At 34.2% G+C, this 20,202-nt stretch overlaps 1 protein-coding gene across 2 annotated transcripts; it reads left to right on the plus strand.

The window, feature by feature from the left end:
- Positions 1–566: 566 nt before the first annotated feature.
- On the plus strand, positions 567–2,772 carry LOC108369347 (transmembrane protein C5orf28 homolog). 2 transcript variants are annotated; one of them, XM_017624439.1, is made up of 3 exons: positions 567–764; positions 819–1,436; positions 1,496–2,772. In XM_017624439.1, exons 2-3 carry the CDS (start codon positions 1,146–1,148, stop codon positions 1,868–1,870), a joined length of 666 nt encoding a protein of 221 aa, XP_017479928.1. In that variant the 5' UTR covers positions 567–764; positions 819–1,145; the 3' UTR covers positions 1,871–2,772. The 2 variants fall into 2 exon arrangements, with proteins under 2 accessions (XP_017479928.1, XP_017479927.1); XM_017624438.1 differs by having other exon boundaries at positions 833–1,436.
- The last annotated feature ends 17,430 nt before the right edge of the window (positions 2,773–20,202 follow it).

Here is a 20,202-nt window from a genome sequence, read left to right on the forward strand (position 1 = left end):
ATAAGAATATATCGCTATAGAGTGAAAAGTTGCAAAGTCCCAATTTAAAATTGTACAGGAGAGGTAAAAGACTTCTTATGGCCCGTTCCCACGACAGTCGGGCCTACGTAACCGGAACGACCCAGATTTATATCTGGCCAAGGACTGTCACTCCAGCAACACTCCCCAAAAAGTCTTTGGGGAATTTGTATGCTGCTACAACAACAACAACACTTCTTATGGCCATTTTCTGCAAGTATTTCGCAAAACTTTGAATACAACATACGAAACTCCATACGAGTGAGGGGGATTAGATCTTCATTAAAAGATTTCGTACTATTTTGGCCTTATCGAATTTTCGGAGCTTTTTTTGGACTTAGCAAATTTTCCTTGCATTCAATAATAATTATAATATATACGAGAATACATTTAACTGACTTAGCAACTTTTCGCTCTAAGCTAGCGATATGTACTTATGTAGTACGTATAATTTATACTTTCGATAAATTAATTTTTAGCGCGCTCAGAAAGGTTAATTTAAAGGTTTTTCATTTCTCATATGCAACCGTGGTCGTACAGCTGATTATCATAGGCCGGTGAAAACAAAAAACAAAAAATATATGAGAAACGAAACAATAAACGCTGTAAATTGTACACAAACCGTCGAAAAGGATTAAGGACATTGTTGTAGCAGTGGGAGGGAGCTGGAAATTGTCACCACCCCATATTTCGCACATGGCCAATTCAAAAGGTGTCGCGTGTACGGCTGTGAAAAATCGACACAGGTAAAACTCAATTTTCTGTATTTTCACGACGACACCTAACTACATATTTTATAGTTTATTTTATTTAGTTTAATAAGTGACTCACTGAATTAAACGAAATCAAAATTTAATGTGTACAATAGTGCCTTTTTTGCCAAGTGTACATTTATGCATTAAAATTTAACGCACAACTTATACAACAGTTATGAGATAAAGTATAGAAGACTAGTTTACAATTTTCTAAAACGGAAATAATTGAATGACGCAAGAAAACAATTAAAAGTTTTGGTCCGTCCAACTAAAAAGATCTCCGAGGAAAGTTTTCGTTTAAGGTCGACATTCCCTTCGCTCTGCACTTGTACTCATATTTCCAGTAATCTTAGCTTTTCGCTTAAACTGCAAATGCACTGCCATATCATGGTCTATGTTCGTATTGTGCTTACAACGCTACTGACTATCACCTGTCTTCTGGGAGATAATTTCGTCGAACTTACACAACATCCGCTATTAAAGGCATTAGCCGATAATGCTACTCATGCTATAATTGGTGCATTAACCGGGATCGCGTTCGCGGTTCAATTCCACGAGCGCACCAGCAACTTGCTTGGATGGTTTTTGATTTTCTGTTGTTTTGCTGTATCATCTTTAATCGATTTAGACCATTTTATAGAAGCACGCTCATTGTATTTAGAGGTGAGAAAAGTTCATGAATCTTTTGTATAACATATTTTTCTAAATAATTAAATTTGTAGGATGCGACTAATTTACCACGTCGTCCTTTTCTACATTGTTCGAGCATATTGTTTGTACTGCTCATTTTCTATATATGCACCGCAAGCCTCAACTATTTTAAAACATCATTAACCTTCGGAGTATTTCTTTGCGCTTTTATTACTCATCACACCCGTGACGCTGTGCGACGTGGTTATTGGTTTTGCCCAGTAGGTCATACCGGCCGTATGCCGACTGTTGGCTATATTGTCTTCACAATTTTGACACCATATTTGGTGGCCTATTTACATGGGATTTGTCGTAGTGGACCAGTACAATACTTCCTAGGACAGTATATAAAACTGAATGACAATTACCGAATTGGTAGTGGCGGCTACCGCTACATGAATGTATAAATTTTTATATTTCCTAGTTAATAACTAGTTGTTAAATTTGTTGAGTAGTCCTAACAACGTAGCAATTTAATATAAAACGTTATGTCCCAAAGGAACAAATACGAAGTGATAGCACAACGCAATTAAGCTTATCTTATGCATCAAACTAAAGTAGTAGCAATTACTATTTATTAGAATTTCGTAGACACAATATCGATTTATAAAATTTATAGCAAACATTGAGAAAAGCGAGAATAGAGTAGATCTAAGAAATCTTTAATACAACGTTTTCCAACATATTCATTAACACAGTTATAACTATGGTTAAATAAAACGCTCATCTTCCAGTCAAACATAATTGACCAAAATAACTAATAGTAGTAGTATTAATAAAAATAGTACATGTATCATGTACTATAAAAATAATTGCATAGCTATAGATATAATGAAGTAACCAATAAGGTGCTCAGATTGTTAAATATTTTAATACCTTCGCATCAGAGCGGTTATAAATACGTAATTAATATCCATGTGATATTTTAGTCCTTACGAAATACTTAAATATATAAGTACACGCAAGTACATTAAATTTCAAATAAGATATTTGTATCAAAAATGAAAAGGAATTCCGAAAAGCTTAAGCGCTGATTTCACTCACAAAAGACTACTATACTATACAAATATGACTTTTATTATATAATAGACCAAGTCTTTCACTGATAAGAACGAATTTTGTAAAAATCCAATTTTCAATAACTAAATACTTTTTCGCACTATTAGATAAAATATATAGTGCATTCGTTGCTAATGCACATCGTTTTAAAACTTTACATACATATGCATATTTAGTAAGTCTTAAAAGTGGAAATTGCTAGCTGCTATATTATATTCGAAAAAATTTAAATATTTTTACTACATATACATACGGTCTGTAATGTAAATTTTAAGTGAAATTCTTTAAAATTTAATGTTTTTATGACAAAATTAGTGCTTGCCTTAAATAAATAAAATGCTTCTAAATCGAATTTAAAAAAGATTTAAAATCTTACATATCGATGGTCCTCTGCAATAACATCACAATTCAAAATTCAACAAATAAAATCCACTGCTACTGTTAAGTTGCTCATGTCTCTAATCCTTGCCTTATCCATGTCTAATCCTTGCTAAAGTAAACAGTAAGGATTAATGCAGTAAGACCCCTTTCAGACACGTCAAGTTTCAAGCCTGCTCGTTTTAGGTTCGAAGGAGGTGAGAAAAGAGGGGAAGAGCACATTCGTCTCACCTCCTTCGCCTACGAACGAGCAGACTTGAAATCAAGACTTGACGTGTCTGAAATGGGCCTAAGTAGTAAGGGTTATACATGGATTAAACAAGGGTTAGAGGCAATATCGCACACCATCTTCAAAAGGGTCACAACTCAAAATAATACGTTCGTCAGAAAATGCAAAAAACTATTTCGTAACACATGCTAATCATATGGGCAAGGGCGACTTTACCTTAGTTTTTTTTTTTTAACAAATTATAACAATAATGTGCCCCAGCTTTTGCTGAAAGGTAAATAAACATTTACATTTTTCGCATAATTTAAAAAATGCCAAATTTTGAGTTATGACTCTTTTGAAGACGGTGGGCGATATGTACATATGTACATAATATGTAAACTCATTATAGGTTGGGTAGCTATTTAAATTTTCTCCGCTAGACCCCACCTCCAGTACTCGTAAGTATGAAAATCTATAATAAATTAAAAAACGTCATAATTCAAATCTGTATGTATATTCTAGCCATAATATTTTAATTTGCTTCTTTGGGCCATTATTTTTGTACCGAAATTCTGTTGTTAACTGCCGATTCTGAGTTGACTACGCACTGTGAATTTGGCCCTTAGCCTTGGCCAATCTCTTGTCAGCACATGAATGCATTTTTTCAAGGTATCTTTTTGAACAACGAAAGTATTCTATCACTCTCGCTGAAACGCTGCTGAGTGTTGTTGTTGTTGTTGTTGTTGTTGTGGCTAACACAACCCCGCCTAGATCGGCTAGCCCCTCAATCGGTGCCGTCAAGCTAAACTAACGGGAGACCCAGGAAGCGTACATCTTCGATGGGGTTTCTCCATAGGGACTGGCGTTAGTTGGGTGGGATTTAGTGGGCATGCGAAGAGATTACTCGAGTCATGGGGTGTCTCTCCGCATGCCGGGTACTCGTTTGGCACATCTACTATTTTTTGAACCTCTGGACTTCGGCCGTCAGTTCGTATAGATGGCTTCTGACGTTCCGTGGCGAGTGCTCCGCCGCAAGCAAGTGTCTGTTCGGGTGCCCACGTCGGTTACGCCCGCCCTACTAAGAATTGTTTACAGAGCATTGTGTTATACTCCCAGACGGGGAGCATTTGAGCCTCGTCATGTAGATGACGTTGTGGCGACATCAGAAGGCATCCGATCCCTGTCCGGACATGTCGGTAGCCTCGTCCACTGCGTCCTACTAGTCCCCGGCGAGCACACAGACGTTGCGTAGCTTAGACTATAGAAAATTTTTTCTGAAAATTTTCGGGTTATTGGCCGTCGGAATTTGTACGCCATCGACTTGAATTTCCAGCTGTAGTCTGACCTTCTTCGTCCAGGAGGTAAAAAGGGATCCCTCTGGTAGTTGAGGGAGCTTTAATATACAAAAATTAAACAGCAGCGGGGAAAGGACACCACCCTGTCAAACCTTCTGTTTAATTATCCTCGCTTTGCTGGTTTTATCTCTAAAAATGGCTGACAAATGTCCACCACTGCCTTCTGGTCACTCAACGTTCGGATGCAGCGTAAATTGTTGGCTAAAGTAGCTCGCACATCGCTCCAGGTCCGACGAGGCGCGGTCTCCCAAAGAGATTTCAACTCTGTCGTCACGCTTCGTCGGGTTGGACAATAAACTTACGGTTGACCAAAGCTTACTCACCACACCAGAGGTGGATTTGCAAGTCTTCAGATACTCTTTCCTTGCCTGCCGAGTGGTGACCGCTATTAGAAACAACTTTTCTGCTTTTTATTTTAGGAAAATAGACGTTGACTTTTTTGATTGTTTTTTTAGCAAACGATCTTGCGTATACATATTCTTCAAAAATTGTATACAAATTTTTCAAAATTTGTATACAAATTCTGGTTAAAATGCTCGAAATTTAGATAAAAATTTGAAAAAAATTGTCTAAATTCTGTATAATGTTTGAAAGTGTGATTTAATGCGGTTTTGGTTAAAGCAAAAAATAAAACAAAAAAAAAAATTTAGATTGAAAATCATTGTAAATATTAAAAACAAAACCATTCATACACTTTTGACCGCCAGTGTATATGTATGTATGTCTGTATATCTACGAAACACAAATTATGTATGTATGTATATATGTATGTACAGCAGTATCGATCTTGTATCCAAAACCCTATGTATGTAATGCTCATAAAACCTCCTTTTTAACCGTTTAAACAAAAAAAATATTTAACATTAAAATTACATACTCATGTACACATATACATACATACATTTTTATGTCATTCCACTCACATACTCTTCAGTACACATCATATTTAGTGCACATAACATATTTTCTCTAGTGAATTATTAAAATGGAGGAATGTATGTATGTATGTACATATTTAAAATCTATTCTTAGCACTTGTCTACACCTATGCAAATTAAAAATAAATTTGTTTCTTCGTTCTGCATCATTAAAAAAAAAAAAACAAAAACAAGAATAATTTAGAATACTTTTAAACAAAAAAACTCTTTAAAATTAAATATGTAAGTACGTCCATGCATATGTATGAAAATTCTTTTTAAACATTGATTTGTTGCACATCTGCTGTTTGGGCGGTCGCATGCAACAAATTTTTGCGATCAGTTCAGCAGTTGCAACAATAAGAAAGTGCAATGAATGTGTGGCCGCCAAAATGGAACGGAGAAAGATTCAAATTCATTGCGGCGTTTACCGGATGGCTAATAAAAACACCTTCATCGTGGCATCCCTCACTTTTTGTATTTGTGGTTTTAGTAAATACGTAATAAATTTACATATATATACATATAGATATACACACTCTTGTGGTCAGTTGATTAAGTAAAGTGACATTTTGACAAGTTTTAGCTATTTTTCGTTTGTTTATTTATTGTTTATACTTGTTTTTATAAAAGTCTAGCACATTACATAACCAGCACCACATAAATTCACATTTTAAACTTCGTACAAAAATTATAAAAGTTCAACAAACTTAAGCAATTACATCCATTTTAAAATTTGTATACAGAATTTTTAGAAAAATTTTAGGTATGCAGTTTTATAGCCCATTAAATTTTAGTAGAACAAAGTCCAAATTTCAAGACGCTAAAAAATCGCGTTGATTTTTAGTAATTTTTTTGTTTTGTTGACGGTGCTAGTCATTTTCTTCCATATAAAAGTAATTGTCGTGCATAGTTGAGATAGAAGAAAATGCAACAACAAGCAATTTATTGCACTCCCAGAGAGTGTAAAGCTCGCCCCCCGAGACACACCAACGAACGCTGTCAACAACGCCGACAATGTTTAATCTCTACATGCAAAAACTCCATTCGCCACTAGCTGGAGACAAGGCCCAAACATCGACAGCGTTTACGAGAAAATTACTGACTACCTCACCGATCTGTCAACCTTCTTCCCTACCAGAGACCTCGACATCTCCGACGCGAAATTTACCGTCACACTCTTCACCAAATGGACTAACGAGATCAGGCTCGAAGTAGACGTCTACGTCGACGGCGCCAAAGGACTCAACAGCTATCTCGCTCAGTTGAACTCAGAAGAGGCAAGCACCTGCCTAGCATGCGAGAAAGGTCCACATAACACCCAACATCTCTTCGCGTGTACCTCCAATCGGCGACTCTAACACTGGAAGTGCTCAGCCTATCGATCGGTGTTAAAAATTATTTCCGAAATTTTAAACAAAAAAATACCCAATTACAAATACACAATTACAAAGTTTTGCAGAACTAAAAACTAGAGAATTTGAAACTCGAAAGCATTTTTGATAGGAAATTTGACAAGTTCCGTCCAAGATTCAAGATTTTCGAAGTCTTTTGCAGCTTGATGAAAATCGCCTTTTATTTCGAACTTCCTTGGCCCGACTAACGACCAGGTTACTTAAAAAGTCAAGTCAACAATCACAGTGCACTATGGTCTGGCGACTAGCATTTGCTGGCCAAAAGTCGGAAAGTAACCAAATTGATTTGAAACTTAATGTTTGGGGGATTTTGAGGTCGCTGATTTGATGTCAGATTTTTTAAATTCAAAATGGCGGATGCAATATGAAGAAAAAATTTTATCATTTTTTCCTTTTCACCACAAACTGATATTTATAAATGGGGGATTTTCAAGGTTGCTGATTTCGAATCCGATATAAGATTGTTGGAATGTAAAATGGCGGATACAATATGGCAACCAAATTTTACAATTTTTCCCTTTTCGCCATAAACTCATATAAAAGGATATTTGTGTTTGTATTTGGATTTTATTTGTACAAATTTGTACTTATTTACTTGAAAGGACACTGGCAAAACAAGTATATTACTTATAATAAGGCTAGATATTTATAAAGTAAAAAAAAAAATAACGTAACCTACAAATTTGAACAAAAAATGCAAAAATGCACGTACACAATTACCTACTTCCATATCATTCTTGCTCTTTCCTTTATGTAGTTGTTATATTCTTCGAATGTGCTTCCTTTAATGATATTTTACAGCAAAATATTTAAAACAGCCTTCATTTTCAAAAGCCTTTTTTTCAAAAGCTTTCACCGCACTTCTTTCAGATAATTGTGAGCAAAAATTTGTCAAAAACATTTTGCACCATAGATTAATATATACATACATATACAAAAGAATTGTTCAGGCACACTGTTTGAAAATTATTGAGATCATATTGAAGTAAAAAAAAATATTCACAATGCAATAAAATCGCTTGTGAAATGTTTATAAATACACTTTTTATATCCTTTTTATTATATTGCAATGCTAGTGTGCAAAATATTAAACATGCACACACATGCATACATATGTATGTAGTTGTTTTTACTGCGATTTTCATTATTATTGTTTTTCGCACGCGCCCACGCCTACAATGTACATATGAACGAGGGTAATTTGAGAAGTCAGTGACTTTTCGAATTTCCCTCGCAGTAACTTTAAATGCAATACTGCTCTCGTCAACTGCCATCGATTGATGGACTACTGCAAAATTTTGAGCAAGCTACACCATTAAGCAGACAACCTCGTGAATAAATAAAAACAAAAAAAAATAAAAATAAAAATTCGAAGTGAATTCCGTGTACTGTTTCCAAACCCTAAGATATAGCTGGGTGGTAAGAGATTTTGGTCGAATGAAGAAATCCTTTTACTCGGAAGGAAATCGAAAATTGGAAACAGGCTGGACTAAATGTATCGAACTAAGAGGACACTATGTTGAGAAACAGAACGATTTTTTTTTGCCGAAGAATATATCTTTTATTCAAAAGGTCACGGACTTTTCAAATGGCCCTCGTATGTATGGCAAAAAAAAATTAAATAAATAAATATATGTGCATACACTTATACATATGTACATACATAGGTGTATATGCTGCATTAACGTGCATACTCTAATTGCAAAGGAGGTTAACGATTTCTTTTCGTTCGAAATCAAATCCTTTTAATAGCTTACTTTTGGTGGTGTGTATTTTCAATTTCCATTTTCTGCCTCGTATTGCGCTATTCTGTACACAGCAGAAATTTCCACCCAATTGTTGAATACCGCCGAGTTGCCCTTCCCCCCCCCCACTTAGCGTTCGCGATAATCGACCCGAAAAGTCATCAGCTGACAGCAAACGGCCAACAGATGTTATGTGCCACGTACTGATCCTCAGCCACCAGCCACATTGGGCAAATCACTAAGTAGAAAAAAAAATTATAATAATAAAAAAAATATCGCCAACTCATTAAGCTGACAAATGCACGAATGAGCAGCGCGCAAAAATGTCACATTGTGTGGCAATAATATTCTTGGATTTGTGTGTGCTCCGCATGGGCTGGCCACGGGGGGCATGGCGGCGCGGTAGTTGGCGCAGAGCGCTGCTGTGTGATAAACCACATTGTGCCCACTGTGACATAGCCAACAGTCGCGTACAAACTCGCACGGTCAGCTGTTTGCGCATTTGTCTGTCGGTTTTTGTGAATAGATTTTTAGTTTCTGTATTCTCTTATCTTCTGGCGTTAGCAAAGACCTTTCCAGTACTTTTTTGCTTTGTGTATTGTTGTTGTTTGCGAAGGGAGTGCATAAAAAATTTGTTATTAAAAATAGCCAAAGAAAAAAAGTGAACAATTAAAAAATTTTGTATATTGTGTATGCTATTTAAATAGTGTTTATTTCAATTAATTTGTGTTAATTGCTCACAGGTTTTTCACTTTTATGTTTGTATTTAAGTAGTTGAAAGTGGTGATAAAAAAGAAAAACAAAAAAAACAAGCAAAATTTCTTTCCCAAATTTAAATTTTGAAAGTCTCAACATTTCGGACCAAGAGGAGGATCTCGATCCCGTTAAGGTAAGAGTCAATTTTTTTAAGCTTAAGATATTAAGATATTGACGACAACATTTGGGACAGATTTTGACCAGGACCCAAAAATAACTGTTATCTCGAATTTACAAAACTGAGCGCTGTTTTATAACCAATACAATTGAAATAGCGGACCCATTATCGAATGTCATAGTCTCGAAATAAAATTTGGAATCGGGCCCAGTTTCATTACACTGTAGGGAAAATCTCAAGTTTTCAAATGGCAAAAAAAACCGCTGAAACACGTAAACTTAACTTTGTGTCGTAGATTACGAATCAAGGCTCGAATCGTAACATCCGTTCACGGATCGATAAGCATACGAAAAAAAAATTACATGATACCTCAGTCGTATAAGCTAAATGGGATAAAGAGTACGTTTACGTGGTTGTCCGAAAAATGTGTTTTACGAGACGAGTAATCCGATATCGTATTTGATGATTCGAGCCCAGTATTTTGTTCTTCTAGATCGGGTCATTTTCCCAAGATATTTTAATTTTTATGAAAAAAAAATCCTGTTTGCTACCAACGAAGAAAATCGATGGATATTTAAACAAGAATGTTGTGAAAACGTAATGATTTTTTTTTTGATGCGATATGAACGGGAAAGAATGTTACTCATACGCCATGTACATGGCCATACTACTGGCACATCACGTATAAGTATCATTTTCCATATTAAAGTTTGATTTTTTTCATCCATGATACAAACTTAAGGCCTGTATGCAGCTCTCAAGAAAAGCAAAAACTCCATATAAAATGACGTATAAGAAATGGCTAAGAAATTTTCTTGAGTCAAATTTCCTTAAGGCAGTACGCAGTTCTTAAGAAATTTACTACGCTTTCTACTACGGTTTTCACAAGGCAACCCAGGTTTGCAACAGAAATATATGCCCGTTCCATTATTTCTTGAGGAAAGAGTGAGGCAACAGGCTGTGAGGTATCAAAAATGTCAAAATTCGTTGGACACACACGCGAAATAATGGCAATTTTTTCTTGACCGTTTTCTTGAGAGCTGTATACAGGGCTTTAAAATGAAAATATCTTGAGAAAATTACCTGATCTAGGCGCCTTTTTGTGTAATTTTAGCGTTGTTACAGTGTTATAACAAAAAAATACTTTGTTACCAGCTTACAAGGTAGTAATAAAATTTTTCGGTTACAAATGTGCATAGAATGCGAAAAGGGTTTACAGATTGACGGGAGCTTTATTTACCTGTTTCAAAATTTTTGTTACCAACGCAGAATAGGCCTGTAAGGAACAATCACACAGCTTACATTGAAAAACTCGAGACTCGAAAATGTTTTCCAAAAAAATTTTACAGTTTATCGAAGATTGTGAGATTTTGTAGGGTTTTGAGGCTTTTCTAATCTATCTATCTAGTCTATCGAATTTTAGACAAATATGACTAATCTTCTGAACTATTATTCTTCGTATACATCAGCATCAATATAAAATTCAGAAATTGACATTTTTTCAGAAATTTGGGTTTTTTATATCCACCGTCAGTTTGCTCTCAGATACTCGCTTATACTTAAATTTAAAGCTATTACTTACTTTTCTTTAATAAACTCAAAAGTTTATACATAGCTTCACCTGTAGAATTTCAAATATGTATTTGATGGTGGCGATGCGTATTTACTTTGTTCGTAGTCGGTCGAATTTTTTTCCCAAAAGTACAATATTTTTCTATGCGTGTGAATATGAATTATATCTGTGTTCGTATGGAAAAGTAGCTTATGTCGAAAGGCTGGCTTTAGTATAAATCGGCATTCGCAGCATACGATTGCGAATGACTCACTGGCGCTGAGCTGTTGTAGAACTTTTGGCAAATAAACGTGCAAGAACTAGTTCCGATACTAGCAAGTCAATATTCTTATTAAGTCTCATCAAAAAATTCCTTGCCGTTTAAAGAGTAAAGGGAATGCCGCATTATACTAAAGCCAGCCTTTCGACATAAGCTACTTTTCCATATGAACACAGATATGTATCATCTTTGGCACTGTAAATTCTTTGCCAATTTACAGCTGCTACACAGATAATTAATTGAACCACTTAAGCGTTTTTGCATTTATTAATTAATTACACTGTTGTCGCGTTCTGGAGTTCATAATAACTAACCTACTCGGATTACATGTATATATTTCCATTTACATACATATGTACATAAATATGTACATAGATATATTATGCATCATAAAGAAGAATGCTCATTCATAAATATGTACCTACTTACATGTAAATATAATCAATTTACGACTTTGCAAACATACAAGAGCAATTAGAACAATTAATTAGAAAAAAGTTAATACAAGCTTTTATTAGCGGTTAATAAAAAAAAAGAACCACATACCACCTACCGGATACATTTTTTGTGGAGCTATTTCTATCCATTTAAGTAATGTACATACGTTCCAAAAATGAAACAAATTGGACCATAAGTACGGATTTTCAAAATGGCCGGGGGTAGGGTTGAGATTCTGTAACCAGTTAGCGACAATTATCGGATCGGTATCGCTTTTGTTGACGTCTGATATGAAGAGTTTTGTGTCAACAAGTGTGATAGCAAACGGAAAATTGTCGCTAACTGGTAACTATCGAACTAAATATTTATCTTTCATATTGCATTGTAAACGGGTTCTGAGTTTGAAGTTTCAAATCTCTGGAGGTTGTGATTACATAGGTGAAACTTAATAAATAAAAGCTAATAATAAAATGCTGAAATTATCAAGTTCTTCAAAAAATATTTCTTCATACAAATTTACATAAGTATATTGTTTATCTCAGTTGGTATGAAATTACTATATTTTTAGATCCCTACAAAATTGAAACAAACGAACGTTTTTTTTTGTCATTTTTGCGATGAGTCATCATACTTTTTATTTTGACTGTAGTTGCTACTATTATATTCGTATTAAAGTTTATGAAAATCCCCATAAATTAGTGTTTCGCGGTTTTTACAAAATTTAAACTTAATTTAAAAGAATTTACTTTTCATTAAAGTCACACGAATGTTCGTCATTAATTTTACTTTCGGTAGTCGGGACTACTCAAAAAAGGCGCAGCACCCTCTAAAAGAAAATTAATAACGAAAATTCAAAAAAAATTAATGATCGAAATTGGTTCAGATTTGAAGAAACGAAGAGATCTTTCCCGCAGTGCTTTCGCCTATGAACTTATTTCAACAGGTGAGATCTCTCTGAGACTTTGAAAGAATGGTTAGCGCACTGTTAAGCTAAGTGTACACGGTAGAGAAATCTCGCTAGAGTTTTACTGAAATAAAAATCTCCTCTCTCAATTAAGTTTACACGGTAGAGCAACTCTAGGAGATATTCACGCTAGCTAGAGACAAAATAGAGAAATCTCGACTTTTATCTATCACGTACTCTATTCCTTCGTTGATTTGACAGCATTCACCTATTCGCTGACGTCATAAAATACTTTTTCGCACTAGCGATGAAAATAAAATTTTCAAATTGTATTTATTTTCCGAAAAAAATTTTAGCTAAAAGTAGATAAATTTACCTAGAAATTAAATACGTATTTTTATGTGTATAAATTGTTGATAGTGGGTGGCAAGTTGCCACTATTTTTTTTATTTAAGTTTAAAATTCTATACCTATAAAAAGACACCCTCTACATACTTACAAATCGCTGACGATTTACAATTTTTGTTTGGCGAAGACAAAAGGCACCACTTTTCAAGGCCCTTCCGCGCTCAAAATTTCACTTTTTGCAAAAATGTATGCTCGACTTGGTAATAAGATTTACCTCGTCGGTTTCTCTTCTGCTGGCTTCATATGTAGTAAACAAGGTTCTTTGATTGATTTCGCTCAGTTTGAAAGATATTTTTATTAAAATTTTCTATATTTTCTAAATATAGTCAAAATAAGCAAAAAAAATACATATGTATATGTACAATGTGTTTGGAAATTTTCCCGTACTTAGTCTGTTTATCTTATGAGATTCGTGTACGTATGACAAACTACATACATATGTATATATGTATGTATGTGCAATCAGATATAGATGAGTTGTTATAGAGGCGAGAAGAAAACGAGGAAAATGTGATCATAACTTTTGAGCAAAAACCCACAACAACATCGTGTTTGCGTCGTAACTAGTAAAGCGGCAAAATTTGAAAAAAGCATTAAATGAAAAAGTACACACGTAAATACATATGCACATTAGGGTAGTCTGCAAAAATATCAACATTTAAATTTTGTATGGCACTCCGTTATTTTGTTCAATGTACAAAATAAAGACATCCACGAAAATTTCGAAATTTTAACAAAATTTTTAAATGTTGCTACCAGAGTTGGGAAAATTTTATTTTTTTTTTATCGCAAAAATTTGGAAAAATTTTGACTTGAAATCTGATAAATTTCACATATTGTTGAAATTTATTCATTTAAATTCATAAACAGGCTGAGTTATATTATAGCTGGTCAAAGTAAAAATGTGTTCGAAAAACAAACAAATAATTTTTTACCCTGGTAGCGACCTCTAAAATTTCTTTTCAAATTTTGAAAATACGTGGATGTGCAATGGTGTTCATATTTTTAAGGACCACCCTAATGCACGTGCATATGTATGTGTATACAGCCGCATAACATGCGCTTACTTACATACATACATCCATATAAAATATATATTTGGCGCTTACACATTTGCTAGTACTTGGCCGATCTTCTTCTCCGATTTTTGGTGGGCGCCTTGATGTTATAAATGGTTTTGTTGTAAATGGTTTTTAATGAGAATGTTTTTTTTTGTGGCAGAAAACACTCGGAGGTTTGCCATTGTCTGCTGAGGGGCAACCGCTTTTAGAAAATAAATTTCGTTGGGCTGTTGCTTACACCAGAGATCTAACCCTGGACCTACGAAGTGCTGGTGCGCACCTCTGTCTACTCGATCATGGCGGTCGCCTATGTGTACATATGTATGTACATATGTACTTTCGGAAAATTTAATTATTAAATTCGAAAATTCAGAAAACACAAAATTTTCGATGGACTTGTGTAGTGAATGAATTGACGAACTCGTCTCGTTTGTTTTGATTTATGTATGTGAGAAGCATGTGCATGTACATATATATGTATGTATATACCCATAAATAATATTTATGTATGAATATATATACAGACATTCATACATATGTACATATGTGAGTACATAAGAAGTCTTATATATTTCACGCTGGATGGCGTCGGACCCATTCGGAATCAAAATCAAATTGGTTGGATCTGTCATTCGGAAGCTAAATACATAGGCTTTCACAGAGCCCCGAAAAATCTAAGATGTTTTGCCATAAAACTACTCTGTACACAATCTAGTCGACCCCTGGATGGGTGTTTGAAATACATACATACATATCACCAAATTCTGAGGAATCCTGTCGCCTTTTCTTAATTAGCTCATGTAATGGGCACTTAATTTGAATTATTGTAAGCAACAACAATGACATAAATTTTAACAATTTCGCCACGAATTTGCATTTTTTGTAGACATTCAAATGACAGAAATAAATATTGATAATTTGTTTTACGGGCCATTGCAATGCGTTGGAAAATAAAGCATTTTAAATATAGCCATAACAGTTGATCTATACTAAGAGTATGGACCGTTGTGGTCAGCTGATTAAGTCAAGTGAAATTTTGACTAGTTTTGGATATATTTTTTTTGTTTATTTTATATTTATATTTTTTTAGTAAAAGTATAGCTTATTACCTAACGAGCTCCACATAAATCCACATTTCAAAGTACGTACAGAAATTATGAAAATTCAACAAACTTTAACAATTGCGCTCAAAAAATTTTAATCTTTTTATTCTGAATTTTTAGAAAAATTTTGGGTAAGCTCATTAAGTTTTAGTAGTTGAAAGTGCAAATTTCAAGAGGCTAGAAAATCGCGTTGATTTTTAATATTTTTTTTTTGCTGACGGTGTTGTGCATTTGCTTCCATATATAAAATATGCTAGAGAATTTCGTTTGTGTGGGAGAAAATGCCTAGCACCATCAGCAAAAAGAAATATTAAAAATAAACGCGATTTTTTAGCGTCTTGAAACTTGCCCTTTGACGTATTAAAATTTAATGAGCTACAAAACTGCATACCCAAAATTTTTCTAAAAATTCGCAATAAAAAGTTTACAATTTTTAGGTTCAATTGTTAGTTTGCAGAATTTTTGCAATTTTTGTACGAAGCTTGAAATGTTTATTTTTTCGTGGCACAATAAATAATCAAAGGAAAAATATGCAAAACTAGTCGAAATATCACTCGACTTAATCAGCTTACCACAAGTGTATGTATGTACATTAGGAATGTTAGTCCCGGGATCCCGGCCTTTTTAAGGTCCCAAAAATCCCATGATTCTTGGCAAATAATCGCGGGATTTTCGGGATTTGTAATTTGCACTAATGGCAGTAATAGAAACTCCTTTCCTTGACCAGTATTGACCATATTTATTCGTTTATTTAATAATTAATATTTTTTCAAAATTGTCTAGCTCATTAAACATATAACACTGCGCGACAGTAAATTTTAAACTCAAATATCAATATATTCGCGAAACGATGGGCCAAATAAAGTAAAATTGAGTTTTTAGTTTTTCACTCTGACGTCAGTAATTCAAAAATGATTTAAAAAATTCAGAAATATGTCCTTAGAGAAGAAGAAAATTAAGGAGGAAATCCTGTAGAATTTAAACAGATTCAAGTTTTTGGTGCAGAAGGACTGGTAAGTATTTAAAATGTCCTTTTAAAATTTTATCTTTGAAATTTCGCAATATTTGTTTTTGAAAAAATTATAGATATGTTAAGGACTTATATATACTCGATAACATCCTCGGAACTTCCTCTTTAATTTGGTACCCCTATTTTTATTCTACATTGCATTGAATTTTTTAAATAACTTTTGAAATCAATCATATCTTTGAAATTACAACGTCCTTTAAAATAAATCCTGAAGTCATAGAGAAAAAATAAAAACGCCTCTTTAAATAAAAAAGTAAGTTTTAAACGCATTTATGTATTATTTATTTCATGGTGGGAGAGCTTCTCAAACAATATAGAAGCAATTTTTTCGACTCAAGTTGTTGAAAAGTATCTAATGAATATCTAAATCCCGGGACTAATCGCGGGACCCCGGGATTGTGATAACGACGTCCCGAAAATCACGGGATCGGAAAAGGTGAAAAAACTAACATCCCTAATGTACATACATGTGTACATATGTAGACATTAACATAAGCGCATGCGGATGTACTCTTATAAAGGCATACAAATTGCCGACATTTGCTACATTATTCAGCTCCAATGACGTTCGCACGTTTACGAGTATTTACCTGTTTCATATTCACCAATGAACTTAAACAATTTGCTTGTTTATTTTTGGTCATTTTATGTATGTTATTACATATTGTTAATAAATACATACTATGCATGTACATATCGTCGATGTTTTTTTGCAAAACCGCCCATCTTACGGCACTCAAATTTTACAGGAGAGCGAAAAAACGGTTTAATCTTTGAATGCATTGCTTTGTTCGGCGGTGTTTTCCCTAACTATTATTTTACAAAACTGTTGTTTTAATAACGATTTTAAGATTTTTATGCATAAATCTCGATGCCTGGCGATTTAGGCGGTTTTGCAACTGGTCGATGGGCGGTTTTGCAAAAACCTCGACGATATGTATAAGTTTGGCAAGCGTGCCGTATACTTTGTGATCTCATGCATATGTGTTTAGATTTTGTAATAAAAATTTGATGTGCTGTACGATAATTGCGTGAGGACTTTGTATTAAGCACTGATAGTATACCTACATATGTACGTAGATATATGTACAAGGACATAGCCAGGATTGTAAGCAATTTTTTATTCAAACACTTTTAACACGGGCCTTAGATTTTCAGTAGACTATTCAATTATTTTCTTCTCAATCATCTCGCGATTTTCGTAAGTCCAGAAAGACTTTCCTCTCCTTATTGGCTGCTGGGTATGCAGTTATAGTTGCATCACTATACTCAATCCCGACGGTTGCGTCTCTGTTCGCGCTCTCGGGGCAATGAGAGAAACCCATATGCGAAATGTGGTAACCAACTCGTGTGAAGCCTTGGTTCACGACAGAAAGAGAGGAGGCTTCCGGTGGGGTCACTCCGACTTATTAAGGTTTAGGGGCTCACTAAAGTTAGCAGCATACAAGTGTTTGAGGAGTGTATGCAAGAGTGTTGCATTCAACGATTTACTCTAAAAATATTATTCCTGGGCTTTTGTTTTTTTTAGGTGATAACTCGAAAAAGCAAGAGCGAATTTTGAGCGCTCTACGCACTCTGATACGTACTGCATATATTTGAACGTAAATATTAGTAAACGATCTATCTATATAGTATATATATTATATATATATTTATGACGAATGCTAATATCACACATTTGGACGTCAAATCCTATTATCAGTAATTTATTTTCTTAGAATAATTTTTAAACAAGCAAAGCAACATATGTAACTAAACGAGAATAAATTTTGTAAATAAATCTATTTATTATTATGTGCATACATAAATAGTCATTTAGGTGAACTAGACAAAAACTGGAGGGTAGCAACGTCATTATCAACGCAATCTATGAGGGCGTGATATAAGTGGGACGCAAATCTTGAAATTGATACTTTAACAAACTTTTTCGGCACCGAGCCAACGTCTGGAAAAGTTTTGAGCATACTGATAAAAGTAACTATTTCTCCATAGAGGATTTTTCCAAAATTAATAAAAACAAAACCTGGTGGCAATTTTACTTACAAAACAATCATTTAAAAATAAAACCTCTCTTGATTTTAGTGCGACTTTGTAGACATTTGCAGTCATTGTAGGCATTTTCTTCCATATAAAGACTTTGTTCATGCGTTATATGGAAGAAAATGCGCAACACCCTCGACAAAAAAGTTCTCAAAAATCAGCGGTAATTTTAAGCGACTTGAAACTTGCACTTTCTTATGCTAATGGGCTAATCGAATTGAAATTGTATTTTTCCGATTTGTGTATGAAATTAAAAAAAGCCCCCATACCTTAAGGTAAGACGTATTCTACGTCAAAAACAATTCTTGTGGTTTTTGCTGTTGAACGAAACATATTTTTTTATAAAAAAAATAAGAAAAATTTGGTACGAAAAGTATAAGTAAATAAAATCTTCAAACCCCAGGGTATTCATATTTTTGGCACTGACTGTTTATGATAGATATGTATGCTTTACGAAATACATATACTCGAATAGTATTGGTTTTATATATTATTAAAATAAGAACTGTGGTAGAGCTTTTGAGAGTTGATGCCTGTAGAATTTGTTTTTTCGTAAATTAAGAATCTGGCCTTTAAATTATTCATTTAGCTTTAGTTTTTGAGATATTTCGGATTAAAAGTGTAAAAAAAAAATATTTCTTCCCATTTTTTTGAGCTTTTTTAATAGAATAACAATGAAATGTGGAATCTTTTTAACGGCATAAAAAGAAGGCTTAGACATCGCCATTTAATCCAAAAGATAAAATGAGGTGCCTGCGCATTAGTCAAATTTTTTTTTTATCAAATATATGGCGGATGCAACCTTCGATATCCTTACCAATTCGAACAACGAAAACATAAAAAAATACGTGCCCAGATATGATAAAAGTTGGAATTTATTCATCTTCGAATAAGCATATTGCAATTCACAACTTTTCAAAATATTTTATGGTTAAGTTGAGCTCCTAAAAGAGAATTAATACAAAATTTAATTAAATTGATGAAAATTAATAAATTTGATTTTTTTGAAAATATTTTTAAAGCCCTATGTTTTAGAAATTTTACTTCTTACTTGGAGCTAAAAGGCCCGTCTTCAAAAGATTATATTCCACGTCTATATCTCTCTGCAGAAACTCAAAAAATGCCAACAATTACTCAACTTCTCAAACACTTGTGCTGCTCTGGCTTGTTCCATAGTCTGGTGAAGGTAGTGTAGATGGGGCGCTATTGGACTTCATTGATGTCATCTGTGATAGCAAGTATTTTAGCCGGATATTAGGATGAATATTTCGAAGTAGTTCAGTTAGAGAAATGCTCCCCAAGCTCACAGGAACTCACAGGTTGTAATCAAAATGAACAAACCCTAGAACCATTTCTGCATCTAACAGAAAATTTTGAAATCAATTTCGTTTACGTTTTTTTGGCGATTAGGGCTCGATATATTTTCGAGTGGAAGAGTATACACACATACATACATACATATCTATATGTGCTCACCTAAGCTAACCTATTTCGTGCGGCAGCTGGCTCTCCTTTTCATCTTTACCCAAATAAATGAGATTTCATGACATTTCACTAGTCCACTAGGTGCAAGTGGAATTAAGTTGTTTTTACAAAAGTCTTTCGATATATATTTTTTTTTGCATTTGTGCATTAGGTACAAAACGATGTCTCCTCATAGCAAACGCTTCGTCGGACAGAGAACGCCCATACATATGTTTGTTAGGTTACGTTTCACTGCACCAATTTTTTTTTCTCTACCAAAATATCTTCTCTAGCCTTTATTTTATTTTTATTTTTTGTATTTGTTACCGGCTCATTTTTACTTTGAAATCGCACAGCTTTTGTTTATATTCGACATGGGGCGATCTCAATCTCTGCCTAGCAATTGATTTTGTTTTTGCTGTTGTCGTTTTTGTTGTTGGCTGGGGCTGTTGCTGTAAATGTTGCCGGTACCACAACGCGCCAGTGCTCATTGATCGGTGATCAT

The sequence above is a fragment of the Rhagoletis zephyria genome, unplaced genomic scaffold (assembly GCF_001687245.7).
Source record: "Rhagoletis zephyria isolate East Lansing unplaced genomic scaffold, Rhagoletis_zephyria_1.1 Rzeph_scaffold_03618, whole genome shotgun sequence".
Taxonomy (NCBI): Eukaryota; Metazoa; Arthropoda; class Insecta; order Diptera; family Tephritidae; genus Rhagoletis; species Rhagoletis zephyria.